The sequence below is a fragment of the Aquarana catesbeiana genome, linkage group LG09, assembly GCF_042186555.1.
Source record: "Aquarana catesbeiana isolate 2022-GZ linkage group LG09, ASM4218655v1, whole genome shotgun sequence".
Lineage (NCBI taxonomy): Eukaryota > Metazoa > Chordata > Amphibia > Anura > Ranidae > Aquarana > Aquarana catesbeiana.
Window position 1 is genome coordinate 57,779,845 of NC_133332.1, and position 27,034 is coordinate 57,806,878.

A 27,034-nucleotide genomic window follows, 5' to 3' on the forward strand; every position below is an offset into this window, starting at 1 on the left:
AACTTGTGGCAAAATATAAAATATTCCATGGACTCAACATGCCTCTCAGCAAATAGCTTGGGGTGTCTACTTTCCAAAATGGGGTCATTTGGGGGGGGGGGGGTTTGTGCCATCTGGGCATTTTATGGCCTTCAAAACTGTGATAGGTAGTGAGGAGTGAAATAAAAAATGTACGCCCTTAGAAATCCTGAAGGCAGTGATTGGTTTTCCGGGCCCCGTACGCGGCTAGGCTCCCAAAAAGTCCCACACATGTGGTATCCCCATACTCAGGAGAAGCAGCTGAATGTATTTTGGGGTGCAATTCCACATATGCCCATGGCCTGTGTGAGCAATATATCATTTAGTGACAACTTTTTGTAAATTTTTTTTTTTTGTCATTATTCAATCACTTGGGACAAAAAAAAATAATATTCAATGGGCTCAACATGCCTCTCAGCAATTTCCTTGGGGTGTCTACTTTCCAAAATGGGGTAATTTGGGGGGGTTGTACTGCCCTGCCATTTTAGCACCTCAAGAAATTACATAGGCAGTCATAAACTAAAAGCTGTGTAAATTCCAGAAAATGTACCCTAGTTTGTAGACGCTATAACTTTTGCGCAAACCAATAAATATACGCTTATTGACATTTTTTTTTACCAAAGACATGTGGCAGAATACATTTTGGCCTAAATGTATGACTAAAATTGAGTTTATTGGATTTTTTTATAACAAAAAGTAGAAAATATCATTTTTTTTCAACATTTTCGGTCTTTTTCCATTTATAGCGCAAAAAATAAAAAACGCAGAGGTGATCAAATACCATCAAAAGAAAGCTCTATTTGTGGGAAGAAAAGGACGCAAATTTCGTTTGGGTACAGCATTGCATGACCACGCAATTAGCAGTTAAAGCAACGCAGTGCCAAATTGTAAAAAGTGCTCTGGTCAGGAAGGGGGTAAATCCTTCCGGGGCTGAAGTGGTTAAGCTGAAGCCCCTATCCGGCTGTAGTACCTCCCAGCATACTATACTACAGTCACTTGCAAGGGAGATCATGCAGTAGGATCAATTGGTCACCAGGGAAAAAATGGAGACCACAGAGGGTGCAGCCTACCACGCACCCTCTCCTGCCCATGACTGCACTGAACCATGGGCACCTGTTCTGTATCTCCCTTGTCCCTGTCTGGCACTCAGTGGGATCTGCGCAGGGGATCTGACCTGTGGGAGTTACTTGGAGATAAGCTATCACTTGTAAACGCAGAAGCTGGACTTCAGTGTTACCAAGTGATAGTGGTGAGCAGGGAGCAGAAGACCTGAGCCAGAGGTGGTGGAACTGAGTTCCCCCTAGTTCCTGCTGAAAAAAAGCCCTGGCTAAGAGTATCCATTTTTTTCATTGGTGGTGGATTCACAATCTATGGTGATTTCTTACTGGATAGTGGCCTTTTACTTCAGAGGATTTAATATACTTTCAATTTCAACATTGGTTTCTTCCTAAACACTTGAGATCTCATTTTCACCTGTTTGAACTGTTTTTTGTTTTTCCCTCAAGGGTCATTTATTCACAATGCCAATTCACATATATGGACTTTATAGTAATGTTTATTTATGAATTGTATTTATATTCAATTATTGGTGTTTGCAACTAGCAGTTTATTTATTTTACACAGTCAATGTGTTATACTTACTCTTTTTATACTTGCACTATTTTTAATATATATACACATAATATGGATTAGTGCTGCACTTAATATTTCCATTATCCACTCAATTTGTCTGATTGTGGTGCCTGCAGCTTTTCCTAATTTGTTGAGTAGCGCAGTGCATATTTTCGAATTTACATCTAAAAGCCTGGTACACACGATCAGATTGTTGGCCAACAAAACGTCAGACTTCTGTCCGAAGGGCGTGTGCCAGGATCTTGTCTTGCATACAAACAGTACACAATTGTCGGCCAACAAACACGAATGTAGTGGCGTACTACGAGGAATTTCAGCTCTTGAGCGCCACCCTTTGGACACCTTCTGCTAATTTCGTGTTTGGTGAGCATTGATTCTGAGCATGCATGTTTGTACTTTCAACTTTTGTGTGATGGACTTGTGTACAGACGATAGGAAAATCTGACAACAGACCATTGTCCGCCGAAAATTTACTAGCCTGCCATCCAACATTTGTTGGCGGAAAGTTGGACAACAATTGTCTGATGGAGCGTACTAACGGTCGGATTTTAGGCCAACAGTCTGTCATCGCACAATTTCCTGACGAAAATCCGATAATATGTACAAGGCTTAAAGCCTCTTACACACGATTGGATTGTTGGCCAACAAAGCCGTGGCCCAAACTTGTCTTGCATACACATGGCACACAATTACAAACGTAGTGACGTACTACATGGTTTTTCAGCTCTTTAGCACCACCCTTTGGGCTCCTTCTGCTAATTTCGAGTTAGTAGAAGTTTGGTGAGTGTTGATTGGCGCTTTTCATTTCACGTTTTTCATTTCGCGCTTTTCAGTTATTTTCTGAACGACTGTTTGTCAACCAGACATGTTGTGGAATCGGAAGAGATAACGTGTTATTTATTATTGGCCTTGGAGTTATTGCTTTGACATTATTTTTTTGGTTGAATAATGATTTGATTTGGTATATTTTCTATATTTTTGGATGCACAGAATGCACTTTTTGGTTAAGTTCTATTGGCAGATAGCATGTCTAATTTAATTTTTTTTCTCTTTTTAATGCACAATAAAAAAAAGTGTGGAGAATAATACTTGGCTAACACTGGGGCGGTTTGCAGGCGTTAGTGCGCTAAAAATACCGCCTGCAAACCGCCCCTAAACAGCCTCCGCTGTTTGTTCAGTGTGAAAGCCCGAGGGCTTTCACACTGAAGCGGTGCGCTGGCAGGACGGTAAAAAAAGTCCTGAGAGCCGCATCTTTGGAGCGGTGAAGGAGCGGTGTGTTCACCGCTCCTTCACCGCTCCTGCCCATTGAAATCAATGGGACAGCGCGGCTATACCGCGGTAATACCGCGGCTATAGCCGCGCTGTACGAGCAGGTTTAACCCTTTTTCGGCCGCCAGCGGGAGTTAAAACCGCACCGCTACCGGCCGAATACAGCCGCAAAAACGACTGAAAAACAGCGCTAAAAATAGCGCTGTTTTACAGCCGACACCCCCACCGCCCCAGTGTGAAAGGGGCCTTAGGGAGTAGGCAGTTACATTTAAAAAAATACAATATAAAATTGACAAGGGACACCAACATAGTTATATCTTTAATCCTAAAAACTACGGGATAATGGTGTTGTGGTAACTTGCCCAAAAAAAAAAAAAAAAAAAAAAAATATATATATATATATATATATATATATATATATATATATGTATATGTATATATATATATTATTCTTGATATCACTAGAAAAAAAAAAAGCATTTGGAGATTTCATAATTTGCCACGTCACGAATGTTAATTCTCCATTACAAACGCTAGTTTACAAGAGCGACCGCTTCTGGCTCGTCCTTGCTTCCGAGCATGCGTGTTTGTACTTTGTACTTTTGTCCGACGGACTTGTGTACACACGCTCATAAAACCTGACAACAGACATTTGTCCGCAGAAAATTTTAAAACCTGCTATCCAACATGTGTCCGAGGAAAATCCGACAACAATTGTCCGATGGAGCATACACACGGTCAGATTTTCCGCCAACAGCCTGTCATCACACATTTTCTGTCGGAAAAATCTGATCATGTGTACGAGGCTTTACACTACCCTCTCCCCAGATTGACAATGCTTTTGTCCAAAGGTGTTTCCATTGCTTCTCCATCCAGAACGGAGGCACAATAAGAGAGGAAGTGTGTTACTGGCTGGATCACCGGTTAAAAAAAAAAGTAAAAAAGACCAAAGAACAAAAACAATGAATGCAGTCCCCATATTTAAAGTGATAATGCACCTTTTCAGAAAAAAAAAGGTAAACTAACACCCTACACCCACCCCACCCTTCCTGTCCCCACTGCACTTACCTCCATGGCTAATACAGTTTCATCATCCACACAGCCCAGTGCAGTGGTCCTGGGGTTCGAAAACCATGCTGTTCTTCCTCTTCTTTCCCTAGGGATGCTGGGACAGACCACAGCACTTCTGATTGGTGATTGCTGGCATGTGACCGTGCTGACCATTTAGAACTGCTCAAATTCATCACCTTTTTTTTCAAATAGGTGAGATAAAATTTTAAGCATTGATAAGCCGCAATATATCTATTTTTGTACATACATAATTTATAATGAAAAGCAAGAGTTATAATAAGTCATCTGCATACTTTTTCATAGGGAATGAGATACTAATGCCCTGTACACACGACCGGTTTTGCCGTCGGAATAAACTCTAAAGGTTTTTCCGACGGAGTTCCGACGGAATTCTGCTCAAGCTGTCTTGCATACACATGGTCACATCAAATTCCGACCGTCCAGAACGCGGTGACGTACAACACGTACGATGGGACTAGAAAACGGAAGTTCAATAGGCAGTTGCCAATAGCTTCCGTCTCGTACTTGCTTCAGAGCATGCGTCGTTTTTGGTGCAGACGAACGGTTTTTCCGATAGTAATTTGTTCCGTTGGAAAAATATAGAACATGTTCTCTATCTTATGCCTCATTTCCACTGAGCGGATCGGTTTGGGTCGGTACAGTTTGGAAGGCCTAAAATGGTCCGGCCTATTCAGATGAGCATTTCCACTGCAAGTCGGACCGCCAGGGGCCATACGTGGGTTTAGAAAAAATGCCTAGCATGGCGTCACACGTCTGCCAATCAGTGGAATGTATCGTAGCTCCGCCCTAAATGAACCGTACCATTTTCTATGGCCCCACATCTGAAGCAGGACCCAGAATGGTGTGGTTCGGTTCAGTTGTATGGGCCGCTTTCATAATGGAAACACTCAAAATAGCGTACCGTACTGAACCGAACCGCTCAGTGGAAACAAGGCATAAGTCTGAATTTTCGACAGAAAAAGTACAATGGGGCATACACACGGTCGGAATATATGTTGAAAAGCTCCCATCGGTCTCTTTCTGTCGGAAATTCCGCTTGTGTGTACGCGGCATTAGCTATTTACGTCAGCTAATTATTACAAAAAGACAAGAGTTTTGAGGAAAGTGGATAGTGAGAATTTTTAATAGCCTTTTCCTGCCCTATATCATTCATTAGAATTTGGTAACCACCGTTTTTTTTTTAACCATAATTTCAACAGTTAATAGCTTTGTTGTATGCCTGTTTTATTAATGTTATCCAGATTGAATATTTCAGCATCAAGTCTTAAAACACTGATCCAAAGATTTGATTTAAAGTAGACCTTCACCTTCTCCTCCCTCATATCTTACCATTATTCTATCCCCATTATGCAATTGGTAGAATTTTGGGAGTGATGCTTTTCTGCAGGACTGGGTCCTGTATGTTCTTACTTGATGTCAAACCCTCTGCCTGAAGCCTCCTGGAATACTGATGTCATCCCATGAGGGTTCTTCAGAGCAATCTATGTTGCACTGTTCACTGTTCACGTGCCAGTAACACGCTGATGACATCAGACAAGAATATGGTGGTGTGGGACCCAGAGTGTGTTGACACTCTGAGACAGATGTTGACTTACACCAGACAAGGCTAGATTGAATTAGTGGGTGAGTTGTTTGTGGACAACCAAGGGTCGAAGGTAAGAGGAGGTAAGAGTGTGAAAAAGGAAGGGAGAGAAGTTCCTCTTTAAGATCAATGTTCCTCAGTAAGCCATGAAGCATCCACATCACCTACCTGTCCCCAAGAGCCACTAATGTCTTTGAATGTTGCAGCAAACAAGTTCAAGAGTTGCTGAAATTTCTGATCATCATATTCAAAACGGTTTCCAAACACTATAGAACAGATGACATTGGAAACAGCCTGGACTAGGAGGTTTGTTGGGTTGATGGATTTTTCTGCAGGCAAATTGAAAGAATCTAGTCATTGTACAGGTTTGCAACACTCCTATACTTCACACTGTATGTTTATAACACCGTTGCCGCATATAAGTGTTATTTTGTAGTATTAAACTATGGGGTCTGGGGGCCAAATGACAGCCAAATCCCAGAGAAGTCTGTCACTCCTTCCATGGCAGTACCTAATAAAAATCCTGCTGTGGCTTGGAGGGATAGGTAAATACATCCAGTCTCCAAGTGGGGCTACAGATCAGCCAGTGCCGAACCACCAACACAAACTCTGAATGTGGGGGTACATGGGCATATGAGGTGGGCAACATCTGATATGCAATGAAACAATAAAAATAGAGTGTTATATTTTAAGTTTCAGAAGGAGGACTGTTGTTCTGTTGTTCGTCCATGCTGCAGTGAAACAGATTTTTCACAACTGGATTGGTCGCTATAGGAAACAACAACAATTTTCCTTCAGATGCCTAAATAAGTCCCATTTTGGGAAAATCAAGCTAAAATGTATCCATTTTTTCTCTGAGAAACACGACTGAATTTTTTATTTTGCACTGCACGTACATCATTTTCATATTCCATCCAGGACACACACAAGCAGACAACATACTGTACCTTTTAGAGATTTGATTTCTGTCACCAGGAACCCAGCTTCCTCCTGTATTCTCTCCTCAATAGATTTCTTCCCCATCCCAAAATTTCTGAGCATGGTGAGAGAAAACCTGCGCAAATCTTTCCAAAGTTCCCCATTGCTGAAGACGATTCCTGCAAAACAATAATCAGACATGTACAGAAAAGGAGTGAAAACTGCAGTTATCATATGAAAAGTGAAATAACCAGTTTCGGCTTTTTTTTTCGTTTCTTTTTTGGGGGGGGGAGCAAACTAACACCCCGGATGGCGGTGATCCCCCCCCACGGGAGACAGAGGGCCGCTATCACCCCCCCATGGGAGACTCCCTGGCCAATCGGGGCTTCCTGATTGGCCGGGAGGAGGATCAGGAAGACAATAGCAAATATCAATTCACTTTGTCACACAAGTGGGTGGACTTGGGGCACAGTGCTCTGCTGCCCGAGTTCACCCTTTTCTGAAGCCAATTAGAGCTCAGGCTTAAAAAAAAAATCCTATTGGAATCCATGCGTCCGACGCATCCATAATTGTGTCCATTAAAGCTCATGGATATTAACTATTTCATCTTCTAAAGAGGTTAAAATTCTGTTTACCAGTAATACTCTAAAACCTATAACAAGTCTGCGCTCAGCGAAACTCTAGGAAAATCAATTATATAAATAATTCCTGAACAAAATATATAAATATTTGCAGGTCCAGAGTAAGAACGAAGTGTTATACTGTGTAAATAATGAAGTAATTCAACATAATAAATTGATCCGACATAAATCAACTTATAAACGTACAAAAAAGCAACATATGGAATCCACATTAATATTGCAATAACAGTGAATTCCACATACAAATATATTTCAAATATACACTTTCCGGACACTTTATTAGGTACACCTGTTCAATTGCTTGGTAACACAAATTGCCCAATCACATGGCAGCAACTCAATGCATTTAGGCATCTAGACGTGGTGAAGACGACTTGCTTAAGTTCAAATTGAGCTTCAAAATGGGGAATAAAGGGGATTTAAGTGACTTTGAATGTGGCATAGTTGTTGGTGCCAAACAGGCTGGTCTGAGTATTTAAAAAAACGCTGATCTACTGAGATTTTCACGCACAATCATCTCTCGGGTTTACAGAGAATGGTCCGAAAAAAAGAAAATATCCAGTGAGCGTCAGTTGTGTGGACAAAAATGCCTTGCTGATGTCAGAGGTAAGAGGAGAATGGGAAGACTGGTTGGAGATGATAGAAAGGCAACAATAACTCAAATAACCACTTGTTACAACCAAGATATGCAGAATACCATCTCTGAACCCATAATACATCGAACCTTAAAGCAGATGGGCTACAGTAGCAGAAGACCACATCGGCTGCCACTCCTGTCAGCTAAGAACAGGAAACCGAGGCTACAATTCACACAGGCTCACCAAAATTGGACTATAGAAGTGTAGCAATGTGGACTACAATTACAAAGCACAGCGATTCCCCGTCATTTCTTTGTATCGTATTGTCCCTCTAGTGCCCAGCTTCACTAACTGACATCATATTTGTGAGCCAAACCAAAGGGATTGTGGGATTAGTAGTTCCTCAGAATGGCAATTGCTTTGCATAACTATACACCCAGACTACATATCCCAGGGATCTTTGCTACCATCAGGGAGATTGCTTGAAAGAGCTATAAAAGAGTCCAGAGATCCGCCCCGCGCTCTCCTCTTCTTGGGCCTCTCTGTACAGGGAGAGTGAGGTCGCGGCCTACCATGCGGGGTACAACATTCCAACCCGGAACACTGCTTGCTGTTCGACAGACATCTATCCAGCATCAACTCTGCAGTCCGCCAACCTGCACTTCGTGCTTCGCAGCCGGTGATCGTCACAAGCGGATCCGCTGCAAGGACGCCTCTCCGGGAGTCGCTGTTTTGAAGGCATTGAATTGGCCTGGTCATTGGTGAGAGGGCAATTGCCCACCTTTGCAAACTTTTCCTTGTTACTTCACTGGGACACTGTGCAGACAGCTTTACCTTGGGAATACTTTACTGCACTTCTATTCGAACACTATACATAGACACCTTTAGCCTCAACCATTCCAAAAAATACCATTACCCTGTTACTGCACTTTATTGGATATAGTTAATGAGCTCCGACTGCCGGTGAAGACCATCATTGCTGTCATTACTGCTTAACCACTTCCTGACCGGCGCACGCCGATGTACGTCGGCAGAATGGCACGGCTGGGCAAATGGACTTACAGGCACGTCCATTTGAATTCCCAGCCGTGCCATTGCGTGCACACCGGCCGGGAGCTCCGTGAGTCACCGTGGGGATACCCGCGATCGCCTCACGGAGGGGACGAACGGGGAGATGCTGATGTAAACAGCATCTCCCCGTTCTGCCTAGTGACAAGTGTCACTGATTTCTGCTCCCTGTAATCAGGAGCAGTGATCAGTGTAATGACACTGCTAGCCCATCCCCCTACAGTTAGTAATCACTCCCCTAGGACACACTTAACCCCTCCCTGCCCCCTAGTGGTTAACCCCTTCACTGCCAGTGTCATTTACACAGTAATCAGTGCATTTTTAATCGCACTGATCGCTGTATAAATGACAATGGTCCCAAAACAGTGTCAAAAATGTCCGACATGTCCGCCATAACGTCGCAGTCACAATAAAAATCTCTGATCGCCGCCATTACTAGTGAAAAAAAAATTATTAATAAAAATTCCATAAAACTATCCCCTATTTTGTAGACACTATAACTTTTGTGCAAACCAATCAATAAACGCTTATTGTGATTTTTTTTTTACCAAAAATATGTAGAAGAATACATATCGGCCTAAACTGAGGAAAAAAAATGTTTTTTTATATATTTTTGGGGAATATTTATTATAGCAAAATGTAAAAAATAATGCGTTTTTTTAAAAATTGTCGCTCTTATTTTGTTTATAGCGCAAAAAAATAAAAATCGCAGAGGTGATCAAATACCACCAAAAGAAAGCTTTATTTGTGGGGAAAAAAAAGGACATAGATTTTGTTTGAGAGTCATGTCGCACGACCGCGCAATTGTCAGTTAAAGCGTCGCAGTGCCGAATCGCAAAAAGTGCTCTGGTCAGGAAGGGGGTAAAATCTTCCGGGGCTGAAGCAGTTAAAGGGCCCTCATACCATTCTTGTTTTGCTTGATCTTTCATTAGGATTAAAGGTTAAATAGGCCGGCCTGGGTTTCCCTTTAGAAGTTTTGCCAAAATGAATGCTTAACTCTTGCTTATCCATTCAGGTCATGTTCAAGTGGTATTTCATTGTACATATGTGTATATAATATTCTGTTATTGCCAAATTGTCTTAACTTGTATTATTGTAGAGGAATTCTTCTGCTGAGCTAGGATTGTTATCCAAAGCTCAGCTGATCTATTTCCTCCTCTGTGCAACATAATCTTTTTGAGTTATTCCAGTAAACGTTAATAGAATATAAAGGAGTTGTTTGACTTATTACTTTAAGGTGGTGCAAATATGTCTGAACCCAGAGTGTCAGGTGGGTTGGAATGTTCATAGGGTCATGGTGGTGCAGATGAGCAGGTAAATCCAAGCAATTCCCAAGGGGGTCCTGCTACAGAAGATCAGAAAAACTGGTCTGATGAGTCTCGATTTCAGCTGCATCATTCAGATGGTCGGGTCGGAATTTGGTGTAAATAACATGAAGACATTGATCCATCCTGCCTTGTATCAACTGTCCAGGCTGGTGGTGGTGTAATGGCGTGGAGGATATTTTCTTGGCACACTTCAGGCCCCTTAGTACAAACTGAACATGGTTTAAATGCCACAGCCTACCTGGGTATTGTTGCTGACCATGTCCATCCCTTTATGACTGCAGTGTCCCCATCTTCTGATGGCTCCTTCCAGAAGGATAATGCACCATGTCACAAAGATCAAATCATCTCACCACTGGTTTCTTGAATATGACAATGAGGTCACTGTACTCCAATGTCCTCAACAGTCACCAGATCTCAATCCAATAAAGCACCTTTGGGATGTGGTGGAACGGGAGATTCACATCATGGATGTGCAGCCGACAAATCTGCAGCAACTGCGTGATGCTGTCATGTCCAATATGGACCAAAATCTCTGAGGAATGTCTCCAACACCTTGTCTTGAAAAATGAAGGCAGTTCTGAAGGCAAAATGGGGTCCAACCCGCTACTAGCAAGGTGTACCTAATAAAGTGGCCGGTGAGTGTATATTTCCAGTGCTGCTCCCCACTTCCAAGATAAGTGACACTCCCAGATAATCAATGCTGTTCCCATTACCTTAAATTGATTGTAAACGATCACCTTGTAAAACAATCCAGCAAGGCAAAACATTAGTGTATAGAGATAAAGAAACATAATAAATGCCTTTTTTACCTTTTGGGTCGGTTCACACTACAACGACTTGGGATCCGACTTGTAAGCCCTCAAGTCGCCCCAATCGCTTTACTTAGAGATTTGCATTATAGTCAATGAGAGCGTCTTAATTTACACTACTGAAGTCGCTTCGACTTCAGAAAAGGTTCCTGTACTACTTCAATCCAACTTCTAGGCGACCTGTACCCATAGAATTCAATGGAAGTCGCCTACAAGTCGGATCTCCATCTATATTGAAGCGACTTTACAGGAAAAGAAATGAGTTTACCCAGGCAAACCCCTCCCTCCCTCCCAGAGAGCTAATTATACTGTGATTGGCCACAGCCAAAGTCGCCTGTCCTGGAGGCGACTTGAAGTCGCGTTGTAAGTTGCTTAAAGTCGCGCTGAAGTCACGTTGAAGTCGCCTTGCAAAGTCGCGCTGAAGTCGTGTTGCCCCTGTGTGAATCGAGGCTTTCTCGCGGTAAGCAGCCACATTCATGTGAGTGGAGTTTGTCAGCTTTTAAATTGTTTTTATTTGGTCTTTTGCCAATAAAGCACTTATACTGTATATTGAGAATCTTTGTCTCATGTTGTATGATATTTGGGAGATGTACTGGATTCAGAAGCGGACGTACAGGGGTCGCAGGAGTCGCAGGCCCCCTGTATGCCTGGATAGGAAAAGCAGCAAGAGTGGCTGAGACCGAGCTCCCAGATCCTCAGCCGTAAATCTGCACTGCGAGAGCCTTTGAAAAGCGATCCATGCTCAGATCGCTTTTCAGAGGAATTTACCAGGAGGTAAAGAGGCAATATGTTGCCTCCTCACCACCTGTTTTAACCCCCTAAATGCATCATCACTATGTTGCAACTGCATGCACATATTGCGGGGTGGTTGCAGTGCAGCCCCATTCACTTAGGGGAAAAAGCTGACTGGAAAAAGATTGAGAAACACTGACAGAGGGACAGACCTCTCCATTTTCCTCTTGCTGGAGGGAGAGGTGGAGAAGCGGGGGAAAATTAAGAGATTGGTTCCTTTATATGCAGCCGCCCCCAGCCGCTCCTCCTATCCAGCTTTTTTCTGTTGCCCCCCTGTGTGCTCTCCAGCCCCCCCCCCAGTGCTCTGTCCTGCCCCCCACCCCCCACAGCTCTACAGTGTTCTCCCCTCTCCTGCCGGCTGCTATAGGGGATCTATGAGGATGAAGCCTTTTCTGAATGGAGAGTCAGTGATCCGTACCTATCACTGACTCTGTCTATTCATAACTGAAACATAGTAAACTGTGTTTACTATGCCTCAGTTTGTGAATGAATAGGAAGCTCTGTACAGAGCTTTTCCTGTCCATTAATTCTGTGCAGCTGAGGCTGTGCCCCCAATCTCTTTTCTCTGTCTCAAAGGTGAAACATCAGAGGTCTATTTATACCCCTGATATTTCACCAAAGCCCCCAATGGGGCTCGTAAAAAAATGTAAAGTTAAAAAAAAAAAAAAAAGTAAAAAAAATGAATAAAACAAAAAACTACTGATACCTGTGTCAGAACAACCACACAAACATCGCACTTGCGACTGGGCCCTGGTGTTCCGCTACCGGGCTCGGAGGGAAGGGCCCCGTCCGGGGGTCAGGGGGGCCCTTTATGTTTCTTGCATTGGGGCCCTGAAAGTTCTAGTTTTGCCACTGACTGGATTTTTTAGTTGTAGGAGGAATAGGGAATGGTTAGAACTTGTCTGTTATCTCTGTCTGTATTCCCACTGGAAAGATTCTCCTTCGAATTGTATCACTAGGATGGGAACTGATGAGAGTCTCTCCAGCGGGGCAGTGTTAATTCCGTTGACTAAAACATATTTGTCTACTAAATTAATACTATTTTAGTCGACTAAAATACGACTAAAACAAAAACAATTGAGATGACTAAAATACGACTAAAACAAAAATGGCATTTTAATCAAAAGAGTATGGCTAAAACTAAACTGAAATTTGACGTCAAAATTAACACTGGTCTGTAGTGCGTGTTCAAACCTTAATACCATTAATAATAACATATTCAGTTTTTCACTCCAGCAGTATATAATGAGTTTGGAAATTGAAGAGAAATGCTTAAATAATGCATTACATATTAACTACACCCATTAGATTTTAAAGAGAAGGTTCATTTGTCAAGCGCCACCCTTTGGGCTCCTTCTTCTAATTTCGTGTTAGTAGAAGTTTGGTGAGTGTTGATTTGCGCTTTTCATTTCGCGCTTTTCAGTTCACGCTTTTCATTTCGTGCTTTTCAATTCATTTCTGAACGGCCGTTTGTCAACCAGACATGTTGCGGAATTGGAGGAGATAACGTGTTATTTATTATTGGTCTTGAAGTTATTGCTTTGACCCATGTCCAGTCCAGGAACAGGAGGAGGAGGATTTCTTGGACCAAAAATTGGTTGCTTTATTAATCGTGACCAATTATGTCATATGCCTTTGCTGCGGGAGCTCCAGGAGAATAATCCGGATGATTTTCGGAATTATCTCCGGATGACGGACCCCTGCTTTCACCAACTCTTGGCATTGGTGACCCCCTATATTAAGAAGCAGGACACATGCATGAGGCTTTTATTTTATTTTTTGGTTGAATAATAATGATTTGATTTGGTATATTTTCTATATTTTTAGGTGCATAGAATGCACTTTTTGGTTAAGTTCTATTGGCAGATAGCATGTCTAATTTTTTTTATTTGTTTTCTTTTTTTAATGCACAATAAAAAAATTTTGTAGAATAATACTTGGCTATGTGTTTTACTTCAAATGACAGTTTGGGAGTAGACAGTTACATTAAAAAAAATACAATGAAAAATTGACAAGAGACACCAATATAGTTGTATCCTAGATCTTAAAAACTATGGGATAATGGTGTTGTGGTAACTTGCCCAAATAAAATAAAAAAAAAAAACATAATAATATTATTCTTGATATCATTAGAAAATAAAAGCCTTTGAAAATATGTTTGGCAGAACTCCATCAGTATTACCAGCGGCTTCATTATTATCCCATTAAAGAAGAAGAGAATTGTGCGCTGCATTTGGAGATTCCATAATTTGCCACGTCACAAATGTTAATTCTCCATTATGAACACTAGTTTACAAGACTGACCGCTTCTTGCTTGTCCTTACTTCCGAGCATGCGTGTTTGTACTTTGGACTTTTGTCCGGCGGACTTGAGTACACACGCTCGGAAAATCCGACAACAGACATTTGTGCGCGGAAGATTTACAAGCCTGCCATCCAACATTTGTCCGCAGAAACTCCGACAATTGTCTGATGGAGCGTACACAGGGTCGGATTTTAAGCAAACAGTCTGTCAACACACAATTCCCGTCGGGAAATCCGATCGTGTGTATGAGGCTTTAGACTAAAACTAAATCTAAATTTGATGCCAAAATTAACACTGCAGCAGGGGCAGACAACAAATAAAGTATTTTTAGTAATAGGCACATTCAAATGTATTTAAGGTTTCATGTTGTACTAATTCTTTTTTTTACACATTATCCCTGCTGTACAAGAACTTACACAGTTTGCATACACAGCTGCATTAAATGGTGTCTTTTTTTTCTGCCTAGAGTTCAGCTTGAAAGATAGTTGTGTTTATTCACCGGTGTCCTCAGTTCACCTTTTTTTTCATGATCTAATGATTTAACCGTTCTTTATAAATGAAGTAGAAGTCTATTTATTAGATTCTGTATTTGAAGATGAAATGATAACCGAAAACTTTGTTTCTATACATTCTAAAAAGTTATGTTTTTTTTGGATATTTATTATAGCAAAAAATAAAAAATTTTGTTTTTTGAAAAAAATGGTCGCTCTTTTTTTGTTTATAGCGCAAAAAAATAAAAACCGCAGAGGTGATCAAATAACATCAAAACAAAGCTCTATTTGTGGGAAAAAAAGGATGTCAATTTTGTTTGAGTCGCACGACCGCGCAATTGTCAGCTAAAGTGACGCAGTGCCGTATAGCAAAAAATGCTCTGGTCAGGAAGGGGGTAAATCCCTCCGGGGCTGAAGTGGTTAAAACACTATAATTTCACCTTCCTCATTGATGCCAATACATTTCTCCTATGGGTGAAATTCTGCAGAAAATTAACCAATATTGCTTATCCCTAGTCATAAATGTGTTCAAGAAGACATATAAAGTTATTGACAGTTTCACATTAAGTATAATGCAAGTCATGCTGAAATCATTATGTTGAAATAAACTAACCTTGTCCTCTGAAAAAATCGTCAAATGCTGGAACTCTTCCACGCCCACCGAATTCCTCTCCGCGGTCCAGTAATGCCTCTTTTACAGTATCATAACCGCTTAGGACAACAATAGGATTATGGCCAAAATAAACAGTATATACTGGTCCATATTTCTCGGCAAACTGAAATAGAATATGTGTTTTTTTAAATTTGTCATACATTATTCAATTAAAAAAATTTAGGTTTTTAATGACTGCCAATTTTAAAAATGTGCAGACTGGAAGGACCATCACTGTTCATAAGCTTTGGCATAATAACTTTGCTATACCATACCTTGCCCATCACTTCCCCAATAAACAAACAGAATGATAGTGGTTGAAAGAGTAAGACCTCAGCTTTCTTGATTTCACACCATATTTATCCAACAATAAAAGCAAAATAATATTATAAAGTTGGCAATAACAAACCAGTGCCAGCCAAATATCAACTGTGGGCACCCAACGTAACATGGCTTAAAGGCCCATCCTAATGCTGTGTACACACGTGCAGACTTTTCGGCATCAAAGGTTTGACGGTCTTTCAGACAGACTTTCGACGGACTTTTGACGGACTTCCGACGGACTTTCCAACGAACGGACTTGCCTACACACGATCACACCAAAGTCCGACTGATTCGTACGTGATGAAGTATGACTGGACTAAAATAAGGAAGTTGATAGCCAGTAGCCAATAGCTGCCCTAGCCTCGGTTTTCGTCCGTCGGACTAGCATACAGACGAGCGGATTTTACGACCGGACTTGAGTCCGTCGGAAAGATTTGAAACATGTTCCTAATCTAAAGTCCGTCTGATTTTCGACTGAAAAAGTCTGCTGCAGGTCCGATGAAGCCCACACACGGTTGGATTGTCCGACGGATTCGTCCCGTTGGACCAGTCCGGTCGAAAAGTCCGCCCATGTTTACACGGCATAACAGTTTAGGACAGATATCCAACTAAGCCTAAAAACAAAAGTGTAATATATTGCAGCTTACTAGTCCTTAGATGTGTTGGCATTCATTTTCTTTCATTTTCATCAGGTGAGTCTGCCAGTAACACACTTCCAGTCCTCGGATGACATCTCTCAAACACCCTTCTGTATCAGGACAACATAAATAATATAGGACTACATAACCCTACCCTTCTCCTACTTTCTATAGCATTGAGGTGTTATGCATAGGTCAGCACAGACAGAGAGCACAACAAGATTTCTAGCAAGATCAATCGATTTTTTTGAACTTACCAAACAAATGTAACTACAGTAAAACCTTGGATTGCGTGCATAATTCGTTCCGGAAACAAGCTTGTAATCAAAAGCATATCAAAGCAAATTTCCCCATAAGAAATAATGGAAACTCAGATGATATGTTCCACAACCATTTATTCATACCTCCTTCAGTTTATAGTCCATATAAAAAGATTATAGCAATGTGACCAGGTTGTGTAACCAGACCCTCCCTCCATTAGTACAGACTCCCCCAGGACAGACCCCCCCTCCATTAGTACAGACCCCCCCAGGACAGACCCCCCCTCCATTAGTACAGACCCCTCTCCATTAGGACAGACCCCCCAGGGTAGCCCCCTCCATTAGAACAGACCCCCCCCAATTAGTACAGATCCCCGTCCATTAGTACAGACCCCCCTCCATTAGTACAGACCCCCCTCCATTATGACAGACCCCCCAGGACAGACCCCCCTCCATTAGTACAGACCCCCACCAATAGTACAGACCCCCAGGACAGACTCCCCCTCCATTAGTACAGACCCCCCAGGACAGACCCCCACTCCATTAATACTGACCCCCCAGGATAGACCCCCCTCCATTAGTACAGACCACCCCAGGACAGACCCCTCATTAGTACAGACCCCCCTCCATTAGTACAGACCCCCCCAGGACAGACCCCCCTCCACTAGTACAGAACCCCTGGAACAGAGCCCCCCTCCATAAGTACAGACCCCCCAGGACAGACCCCCTCTATTAGTACAGACCCCCCAGGACAGACCCCCCCTCCATTAGTATAGACCCCCAGGACAGACCCCCCTCCCTTAGTACAGACCCCCCAGGACAGACCCCCTCCATTAGTACAGACCCCCAGACCGCCCCTCCATTAGTACAGCCCCCCAGGACAGACACCCCCTCCATTAGTACAGACCCCCCAGGACAGATCCCCCCTCCATTAGAGTACATAAAAACACCCGGGCAGCAGCTGGAGAGGAGAGGACAGTGTGCACACTGCAGGCAGGAGTGAGAGACACAGAGAGGAGGAGGGGAACGTGTCACACACGACTGCCCCCCCCAGGGACGTCACTGCACGGCTTGTCTCTCTCCACGTAGAGACCAGCTGCTCCACCTCCAATCTCAGCTCCGGCTGCTCTCCTTCTCTGACAGGAGGAGGGAGGGGGAGGGGCTTGAGCAGGAAGCACAGCGGCGGTGATCGGCTGAGAGAGCTGCCTCTGGACACGAACAAGAGGAGGAGGAGGAGGAGGGAAGGGAGCACTCTGGCGCTTCAGCACCCCTACCACTGCCGCACCCCAAGCACCCGCCTAGGATTGGCCCTGGTAACCATAAAATGTCCATCCACGAATGGAAGCCTCCACAAGAGGATTAGAATTAAAAGCTGTAGAAGCTGTACTGAGCTCTGAGTCTAACAGACATGCACACCCACTTCCCTGGGCTCTCCAATGGGGAGGGGCTAGATAGTGCAGCTCCACCCACCCTGTGCTCCTGTCCCCCAGCAGTCTGGGAAGTTAGCTCACTACCTGGGTATCACCGGATTCAGGCTGTTTCTCCCGGGCTCTGGTTATCTCTGCCAGCCAGGTATACTTAGAGATCCTTCAACTGTATGCCATCAGAATAAAATTAAAACAAAACAATCCAATTAAATTTGAAGTGGAGACTTTCAGCTTTAATTCAAGGGGTTGAACATAAATATCAAGTACAAATTTTAGGAACTGCAACCATTTTTATACACAGTCCCCCCATTATCGGGGGTTCAAATGTAATTGGACAAATTAATATAATCATAAATAAAATGTTCATTTTTAATATTTTGTTGAGAATCCTGTACTGGCAATGACTGCCTGAAGTCTGTAACCCATGGACATTACCAAAGACTGGGTTTCCTCCTTTCTGATGCTTTGCCAGACTCTAACTGCAGCTGTCTTCAGTTGTTCTTTGTTTGTGGGTCTTTCTGCTATTAGTTTTGCCTTCAGCAAGTGAAATGCATGTTCAATTGGGTTGAGATCAGTTAATTGACTTGGCCATTGCAGACTCTTCCACTTCTTTTCCTTCAAAAGCTTCTGGGTTGCTTTTGTAGTGTGTTTTGGATCATTGTCCATCTGTACTGTGATGCGCTGTCCAATCAACTTTGCTGCATTTGGCTGAATCTGGGCTGACATTATATAAACACTGCAGAATTCATCCGGCAGCTTCTGTCTCCTGTCACATCATCAATAAACAGCAATGACCCGGTGCCATCACACAGCAAGTTCCACCATGTTTTACAGATAATGTTGTGTGCTTTGGATCATGAGCTGTTCCAAGCCTTCTCCACACTTTTTTCTTCCCATCACTCTGGTACAGAATAATGTTAGTTTCATCCGTTCAAAGAATGCTTTTCCAGTGGTCTGGCTTTTTAAGATTTTTTTGGCAAAGTCTAATCCGGCTTTTCTATTCTTGAGGCTTATGAATGGTTTGCACCACATGATGAACCCTCTGTATTTTCTCTTGTAAAGTCTTTTCTTGATTGTAGACTTTGACAATGATACGCCCACCTCCTGATGAATGTCATTCACTTGTCTGGATGTTGTGAATGGGTTTTTCTTTACCATAGAGAGGATCCTGTGATCATGAACCACTGTTGTCTTCCGTGGATGTCCAGGCCTTTTTATGTTGCTGAGCTCACCAGTGCATTCTTCTTTCCTCAGAATGTACCAAACTGTTCATTTGGCCACTCCTAATGTTGCTGCTATCTCTCTAACGGATTGCTTTAGTTTTTGAAGCCTTACAATGGCCTGTTTCACTTACATGGACAACTGCTTTGAATGCATGATGTAGATTCACAGCAATAGATTCCAAATGCAAATACCACACTTAGAATCAACTCCAGAACGTTTATCTACTTAATTGATCAAGAAATAACAAAGGAGTAGCCCACACCTGGCATTGAAACAACTGTTGATTCAATTATCCAATTACTTTTGGTCCCTTGAAAAAGGGGGGCTGGCTATTCTTAAGAGCTGTAATTCCTAAACCCTTCCTCCGATTTGGATGTACAGTATCTCACAAAAGTGAGCACACCCCTCGCATTTTTGTAAATATTTTAATATATCTTTTCATGTGACAACACTGAAAAAATGACACTTTGCTACAATGTAAATCAGTGAGTGTACATCTTGTATGACAGTGTAAATTTGCTCTCCCCTCAAAATAACATGAGGTGCCATGCTGACCAGTATGAGAGAGTGAGAGTGATAACACCAAATTTAACACACCTGCTCCCCATTCACACCTGAGACCTTGTAACACTAAAGAGTCACATGACATCAGGGAGGGAAAATGACTAATTGCGCCCAATTTGGACATTTTCACTTGGGGGTGTACTCACTTTTGTTGCCAGCGGTTTAGACATTAATGACTGTATGTTGAGTTATTTTGAGGGGACAGCAAATTTACACTGTTATACAATCTGTACACTCACTAGTTATATGAATAACCTCAAAAGGGGGGATTTTATGGGCAATAAAAAATATACATAAGAAATTTATAAATATAAAAATTGTAATTTATTATGGAAAAATATATTAAAAGGATCTCATGTTGGAGATACAACACATGTTACTTATTAGAAACCATGAATAAAGGGAGCAGCAAGTAGACTGGGACTACCACTTTATGGCTCAAAATAGCCTACAGTATGTGCAATGTTTACAATTTTTATTCATTTAGTGTGCAATGTTGACAATATTTCAATGATGTGTTGTATCACCAACATGAGATCCTTTTAATATATTTTTCCATAATAAATTACAATTTTTATATGTATAAATTTCTTATGTATATTTTTTATTGCCCATAAAATCCCACCTTTTGAGGTTATTCATATATTACAAAGGGATGGTGGCAATCTACATGTGTGGCCTTATGAATCACCATTATTATAATTGTACACTCACTAGTTTACATTGTAGCAAAGTGTGATTTCTTTAGTGTTGTGACATGAAATGATATAGTAAAATATTTACGAAAATGTGAGGGGTGTATTCACTTTAGTGAGATACTGTACATACCCTCAAGCTTTCAGCCCATATCCATTATATCACTATAGCTTGAATAAGTTTTGGTAAATAACTGAAAAAAATAAAATTGTCCCTGTGTCCAATTATATATGGACCTAACTGTATATATACAGTATGTATAACATGGTAATTGTTTATGCTGTACAGCATTTATCAAACTAAATGTTATTCAGTTCGTGTTTACGTTTATTTTAAATGGATTTAAATTAATTAATTAGGCTGGTACTTATTGCCATAATAGTAAGCCTCGGTTCACACTATGAACCGTGTATGAATTACACAGGAACTGCACTGCTTTCCTGTATTATTCACATGCGATTCAGTGCAGTGCGATTTGAATCCAAGCATGCACTAATTTTGAAACTGCACTGCAACCGGATTGCATGGTTATTTTGTACCATGCAATCCAGTGCAGCCATATGTACCGCGTTTGTGACCTGGGTTTGGGGTGTCATTAGGATTGAATACTATAAACATGTAGTGCTGTCAATCAATACATATGTAAATAAATAAATATATTGTGAAAAATTAATAATCAAAAAACACCAAAAGAAATGTGCAATAATATGAAAAAATATGCCAATAAATGAATCAAATCAAATCAAAGTCCAACAAATAGCCAGTGTCTCTTAATAATTTAAAATTAAAAAGTTCAATCACCAAAAGGTAAAAGCTGAAGAACATGCAAAAATTCTTTCTTTATTCCACCAACACTGTGCACCGATGACCAGATGCTCACACCACTGCTTACAAGTTAGACTATAAAAAATAAAAAAGCCCAGACGGAAAAGAAAAAGCCCAGATGGATGGATGGATAGTTGATGCTTTGCCTCTCAGTACAGCTTCAAACTAAATTTGATTAACTTATTTTATTAATTTTTAATTCATATTTATGCAGATTTATTTTGGTGTTTTTTGATTATTAATTTTATACAATATATTTATGTATTTACATATGTATTGATTGACAGCACTACATGTTTATAGTATTCATTGTAAATAATAGTGTAAATATTAGTGAGAGCAGCTGAGTTGATTATTATTTATTATTATTTATTAGGCACTTTTAGCACACGATCATTTTTGTTTTTCTGTCATTAATATTGCACTGACACCCTCTGCAGATCGCAAGGACAGTGCAACTTCAATATGGTACGGGAAACACACACAGATAACGAGTTTCCCGCACTGCATTCTGTGAACCTAGGCTAATAGCTGGTAAATTTTGCTTGCCTAATTAAATCTAAAACAAAACTTGACAATATCAGCTTCAGCTATAACAATTTTAATTTATACATTGTTTTTTTATTTTGCACTAGCCATTTTCAATAAAGCAGGCAAAGAGCCATTATGAGAACGTTTTGGCTTGCTTTACCCATATAAAGATGTTTTGTCTAAATGAGGAGTTTCATACTTTGAGCATGTTAATTGAATTGTTTTTGGTAAAAAGTTTCCAAGCAAAATGTTACAAATAACAATGTTTCTTAGCACAAGGGTTAACACCTAATCAATACCAAGCACATAAGCATTGGATGAGCTCCTCTCGGCTAGCAGAGATTTTCCTAACTCTGTGGTAGATCTCTTCAACAAATTCAGAATTTTCCTTCTTCTACACAGAAAAGAGAATCGTTTTTATAACACATATTTTCTTACCCAAGCCTCAGAAAAAAATCTTGATATTATAGCCAGATCTCATAATGCCTCCCATCCCCTGAGATCTGCTGTCTAAACAATGAAACCAAATCTCTAGATTATATTTCCATCAAAACTGACCTCCATTAGAGATTGGACTAGTTTCCCCCTCCTTATCTGTAGGACATTGCCTACAATGGGCAGCGGTGTTGGTCCTGGTGGTAGGTCACGTCTCCGATACATGGCATTCCATGATGAATAGAGAATACTGGAGATGATCATAGCCAGGAGCAGGGTGCTCATCCATGTGATGTCCATCTTGTATTGGGAGCAGAATGTCAGAATACTCTGCAGAACCACTTTTATGAAGTAATTAAAAAATTAATCAAATCCCATATAAAAAATTTACTTTTCTTGGAACAGCATGCCCTGGTTGCGCAAATACTGAAATATTTGCAGCTGCAAACATTCTCAGCCATTGGTTGGCATCATTCTTATATTCAGGTTTGTGATTAGTATTTAACTATTGCAAAACGCAACATGCAAAGTCTACAATTTTAGAGCATACATAATCCTTTATTGTCCTGGCTGGCAGAAAGAGAACCAACAGCTTTTCTGTGATTGGTCCTGTGGAGTTACTATGCCTTTACTTTTTGTGTTATAGAATACCGTTCTAAGCCCCAAGGTACAGTGCCTTGCAAAAGGCATTTTTCGTGTTTTGTTGCCTCACAACCTGGAATTAACATGGATTGTTTGAGGATTTGCATCATTTAATTTACAGAACATGCCCACAACTTTGAAGGTGTTTTTTTTTATATTGTGAAGCAAAAAACATATAGGACAAAATAACAGAAAAAGTCAATGTGCATAACTATTCACTCCCCTAAAGTCAATACTTTGTAGAGCCACCTTTTGCGGCTATCACAGCTCCAAGTCGCTTTGGATAAGTCTCTATGAGCTTGCCACATCTTACCACTGGGATTTTTGCCCATTCCTCCTTGCAAAACTGTGAACTGTGAACAGCAATCTTTAAGTCTGACCACAGATTTTCTATTGGATTGAGGTCTGGGCTTTGACTAGGCCATTCCAACACACTTACATGTTTCCCTTTAAACCACTCAAGTGTCGCTTTAGCAGTGTGTTTGGGGTCAATGTCCTGCTGAAAGGTGAACCTCCGTCCTAGCCTTAAATCACACACAGTGTGGTACAGGTTTTGGTCAAGAATATCCCTGTATTTAGCACCATCCATCTTTCCCTCAACTCTGACCAGTTTGCCAGTCCTGACTGCTAAAAACATCCCCACACCATGATGCTGCCACCACCATGTTTGATGGTGTTCTTTGGGTGATGTGATGTGTTGGGTTTGCGCCAGATATAGCGTTTTCTTTGATGGCCAAAAAGTTACATTTTAGTCTCATCAGACCAGAACACCTTTCTCCATACATTTTGGGACTCTCCCACATGCCTTTTTGCAAACTCAAAACGTGCCATTTTGTTTTTTGCTGAAAGTAATGGCTTTCTTCTGGCCACTCTGCCATAAAGCCCAACTCTATGGAGTGTACAGCTTATTGTCGTCCTATGTACAGATACTCCAGTCTCTGCTGTGGAACTCTGCAACTCCTCCAGGTTTACCTTAGGTCTCTGTGCTGCCTCTCTGATTAATGCTCTCCTTGTCCGGTCCGTGAGTTTTGGTGTGTGGCCGTATCTTGGCAGGTTTGCTGTTGTGCCATGTTCTTTCCATTTGGTTATAATAGATTTGATGGTGCTCCTAGGGATCATCAAAGATTTGGATATTTTTTTATAACCTAATCCTAACTAATACTTCTCAACAACATTGTCCCTTACTTGTTTGGAGAGTTCCTTGGTCTTCATGGCAGGGTTTGGTTAGTGGTGCCTCTTGCTTAGGTGTTGCAGCCTCTGGGGCCTTTCAAAAAGGTGTGTATATGTAATGACAGATAGGGATGAGCTTTCTGTTAGGGTCAAACATGAGTTCTACTCGAACATTGGCTGTTCGCCCATTTGTTGAAAACCAAACATTATGGGCCGTTCCCGCCAAATTTGAGTGGTGCAAAAAGGCCCATAATGCAGAGTGCATTGCTGTATGATGATTGGCCAGAGCATGCACCATGACCTGCATGCTTTGGCCAATCACAGCGCCCTCAGCTAAGGGAGCTAAGGGAGCCATAATTGGCAGGGTGCCTTTTGCCAATCATGGCTCAGGGGGACTAAGTCCACACCCCACACTATATAAGGCTGCCTGCACGTCGGCCTCGTGTAATGTGTCGTTGGCGTGGATGGAGAGAGAGTGTCATTTAGAGCGGGCAGGCAGATTATTCAGTTAGCTGCAGTGTATTTAATATAAAAATACAGTCAGTCTCATATATATATATATATATATATATATATATATATATATATATATATATATATAGCACTAACTCACGGTGGAGCTGCTGGTTTAAGCGGGTCTGTTACCTTCACTCTGCTTTCCTCTGTTTCACCGGCACCGGGTCTAGGGTTCCGTTGAGTTTACTTCTGGATGACACACGCACCAACACTGGAGTACGTTTTCAATGCTTTATTAAAACAAACGACTTAGGAAGTAGCAGGAAAGAGGTAGAAAGGAAACTTGCAGAAGAAACTCAAACATTCTCTGGTATGGTTCTCTTGACAAAATGTCCTGGTAGAATTCAAACACTATTGGAAATGCGCTCCCCTCATGGGACACACTCCTTGCTCGTCTGGATAGGCCTCTCTCACCAGTCTAGCAGCCAGCACGCAGCACGAATCAAAGTCTCTGCCACAGACTTGGTTGGAAATAAAATCCGTACGATCCTCTGCCACAGGATGTATAGATTTTTTGTAGTGAAAGTCAGTCACAGTGCTTGAACCTTTAAGCTGAGCCGGCAACACTATGCTGTATAGTTACTTTTGGATACGTCCTCCAACCGAGTCACCAGGCCCCTCTATAGACCAGCACGCTGCGTGATCTCTCCAAGACGGGTCCTCCCCTGGGATCTCCTCGGTTGTCCAGCTTCGTCACACAGGAGCGACAGCTCAGGACCATTCCTCGGCCGCGGTGGTAGGCTCCAGGCAAGCCTCTGGACCCACTCCTGTGCCGCAGTATCGTGGACCTCCGGGAGGGCCAGCAGGTGGCTGTAAAAAAAAACCCAAAATATGGCGTCTGTCCCATAAATACCATCACCCAGAATGCAACTCGGAGGACCACCTCCACCGAGCATGCCTCCGGAACAGAGGAGCATACATTCGCTTCAACACGTTGCCTTTCCAACCCTGACCAGTGGCAACAGCGACACCCACCGGTCAGCACGGAAACATATATATATCCACTGTATCCAGTTTAGCTAGATCTGACTGCAGTCCGTTCCTGGTGTACTGTTTCTAATATACTTCAGGCAGGCAGGTGATTCAGTTAGCTGCAGTGTATTTAATATATGTATACAGATAGTCTTGTAAAAATATATATCCCTTACATACAGTTTAGCTATATCTCACTGCAGGCCATTCCTAGTGTACTGTTTCTAATATACTTCAGGCAGGCAGGTGATTCAATGGCAGGCAGGTGATTCAGTTAGCTGCAGTGTATTTCATATATATACAGATAGTCTTGTGTGTGTATATATATATATATATATATATATATATATATATATATATCCACTGTATCCATTTTAGCTATATGTATACAGATAGTCTAGTATATATACAGTCAGGTCCATAAATATTGGGACATTGACACAATTCTAATCTTTTTGGCTCTATACAACACCACAATGGATTTGTAATGAAACAAACAAGATGTGCTTTAACTGTAGACTTTCAGCTTTAACTTGAAGGTATTTACATCCAAATCAAGTGAACGATATAGGAATTACAACAGTTTGTATATGTGCCTCCCACCTTTTAGGGACTAAAAGTAATGGGACAGATTAACAAACATACGACTTACTCATCAGAAGTCATCGGTCAATTTGAGCACAAGAGTCACCAGACTGAGCTTTTTTTCCCTTCAGTTTTGTCTTCAGCAAGTGAAATGCATGCTCAATTAGATTCAGGTCAGGTGATTGACTTGACCATTGCATAACATTCAACTTCTTTCCCTTAAAAAACTCTTTGGTTGCTTTCGCAGTATGCTTCGGGTCATTGTCCATCTGCACTGTGAAGCACCGTCCAATGAGTTTTGAAGCATTTTGCTGAATATGAGCAGATAATATTGCCCGAAACACTTCAGAATTCATCCTGCTGCTGTTGTCAGCAGTCACATCATCAATAAATACAAGAGAACCAGTTCCATTGGCAACCATACATGCCCACGCCATGACACTACCACCACCATGCTTCACTGATGAGGTGGTATGATTTGGATCATGAGCAGTTCCTTTCCTTCTCCATACTTTTCTCTTCCTATCACTCTGGTACAAGTTGATCTTGGTCTCATCTGTCCATAGGATGTTGTTCCAGAACTGTTAAGGCTTTTTTAGATGTTTGGCAAACTCTAATCTGGCCTTCCTGTTTTTGAGGCTCACCAATGGTTTACATCTTGTGGTGAACTCTCTGTATTCACTCTGGTGAAGTATTCTCTTGATTGTTGACTTTGACACACATACACCTACCACATACACTGGAGAGTGTTCTTGATCTGGCCAACTGTTGTGAAGGGTGTTTTCTTCACCAGGGAAAGAATTCTTTGGTCATCCACCACAGTTTTTTTCTATGGTCTTCCGGGTCTTTTGGTGTTGCTGAGCTCACCGGTGCGTTCCTTCTTTTTAAGGATGTTCCAAACAGTTGATTTTGCCACACCTAATGTTTTTGCTCTCTCTCTGATGGGTTTGTTTTGTTTTTTCAGCCTAATGATGGCTTGCTTCACCGATATTATACTTCAGGCAGGTGTGTGTTATTGCAAGTTATAGGTATACAGTTGTGCATATATGGA

General features: G+C 41.6%; 1 protein-coding gene across 1 annotated transcript in view; it reads right to left on the reverse strand.

Moving 5' to 3' along the window:
• LOC141107677 (cytochrome P450 2G1-like) overlaps positions 1 to 22,535 on the reverse strand; it is a 54,447-nt gene extending 31,912 nt beyond the window's left edge. The window contains exons 1-4 of the mRNA XM_073598581.1: positions 22,222 to 22,535; positions 15,136 to 15,298; positions 6,541 to 6,690; positions 5,762 to 5,922 (exon numbers count right to left, since the gene is read on the reverse strand). Coding sequence (XP_073454682.1) covers positions 5,762 to 5,922; positions 6,541 to 6,690; positions 15,136 to 15,298; positions 22,222 to 22,398 — 651 coding nt within the window. The 5' untranslated portion in view covers positions 22,399 to 22,535. The remainder of the gene's footprint in view (positions 1 to 5,761; positions 5,923 to 6,540; positions 6,691 to 15,135; positions 15,299 to 22,221) is intronic.
• Between the last annotated feature and the right edge of the window lie 4,499 nt (positions 22,536 to 27,034).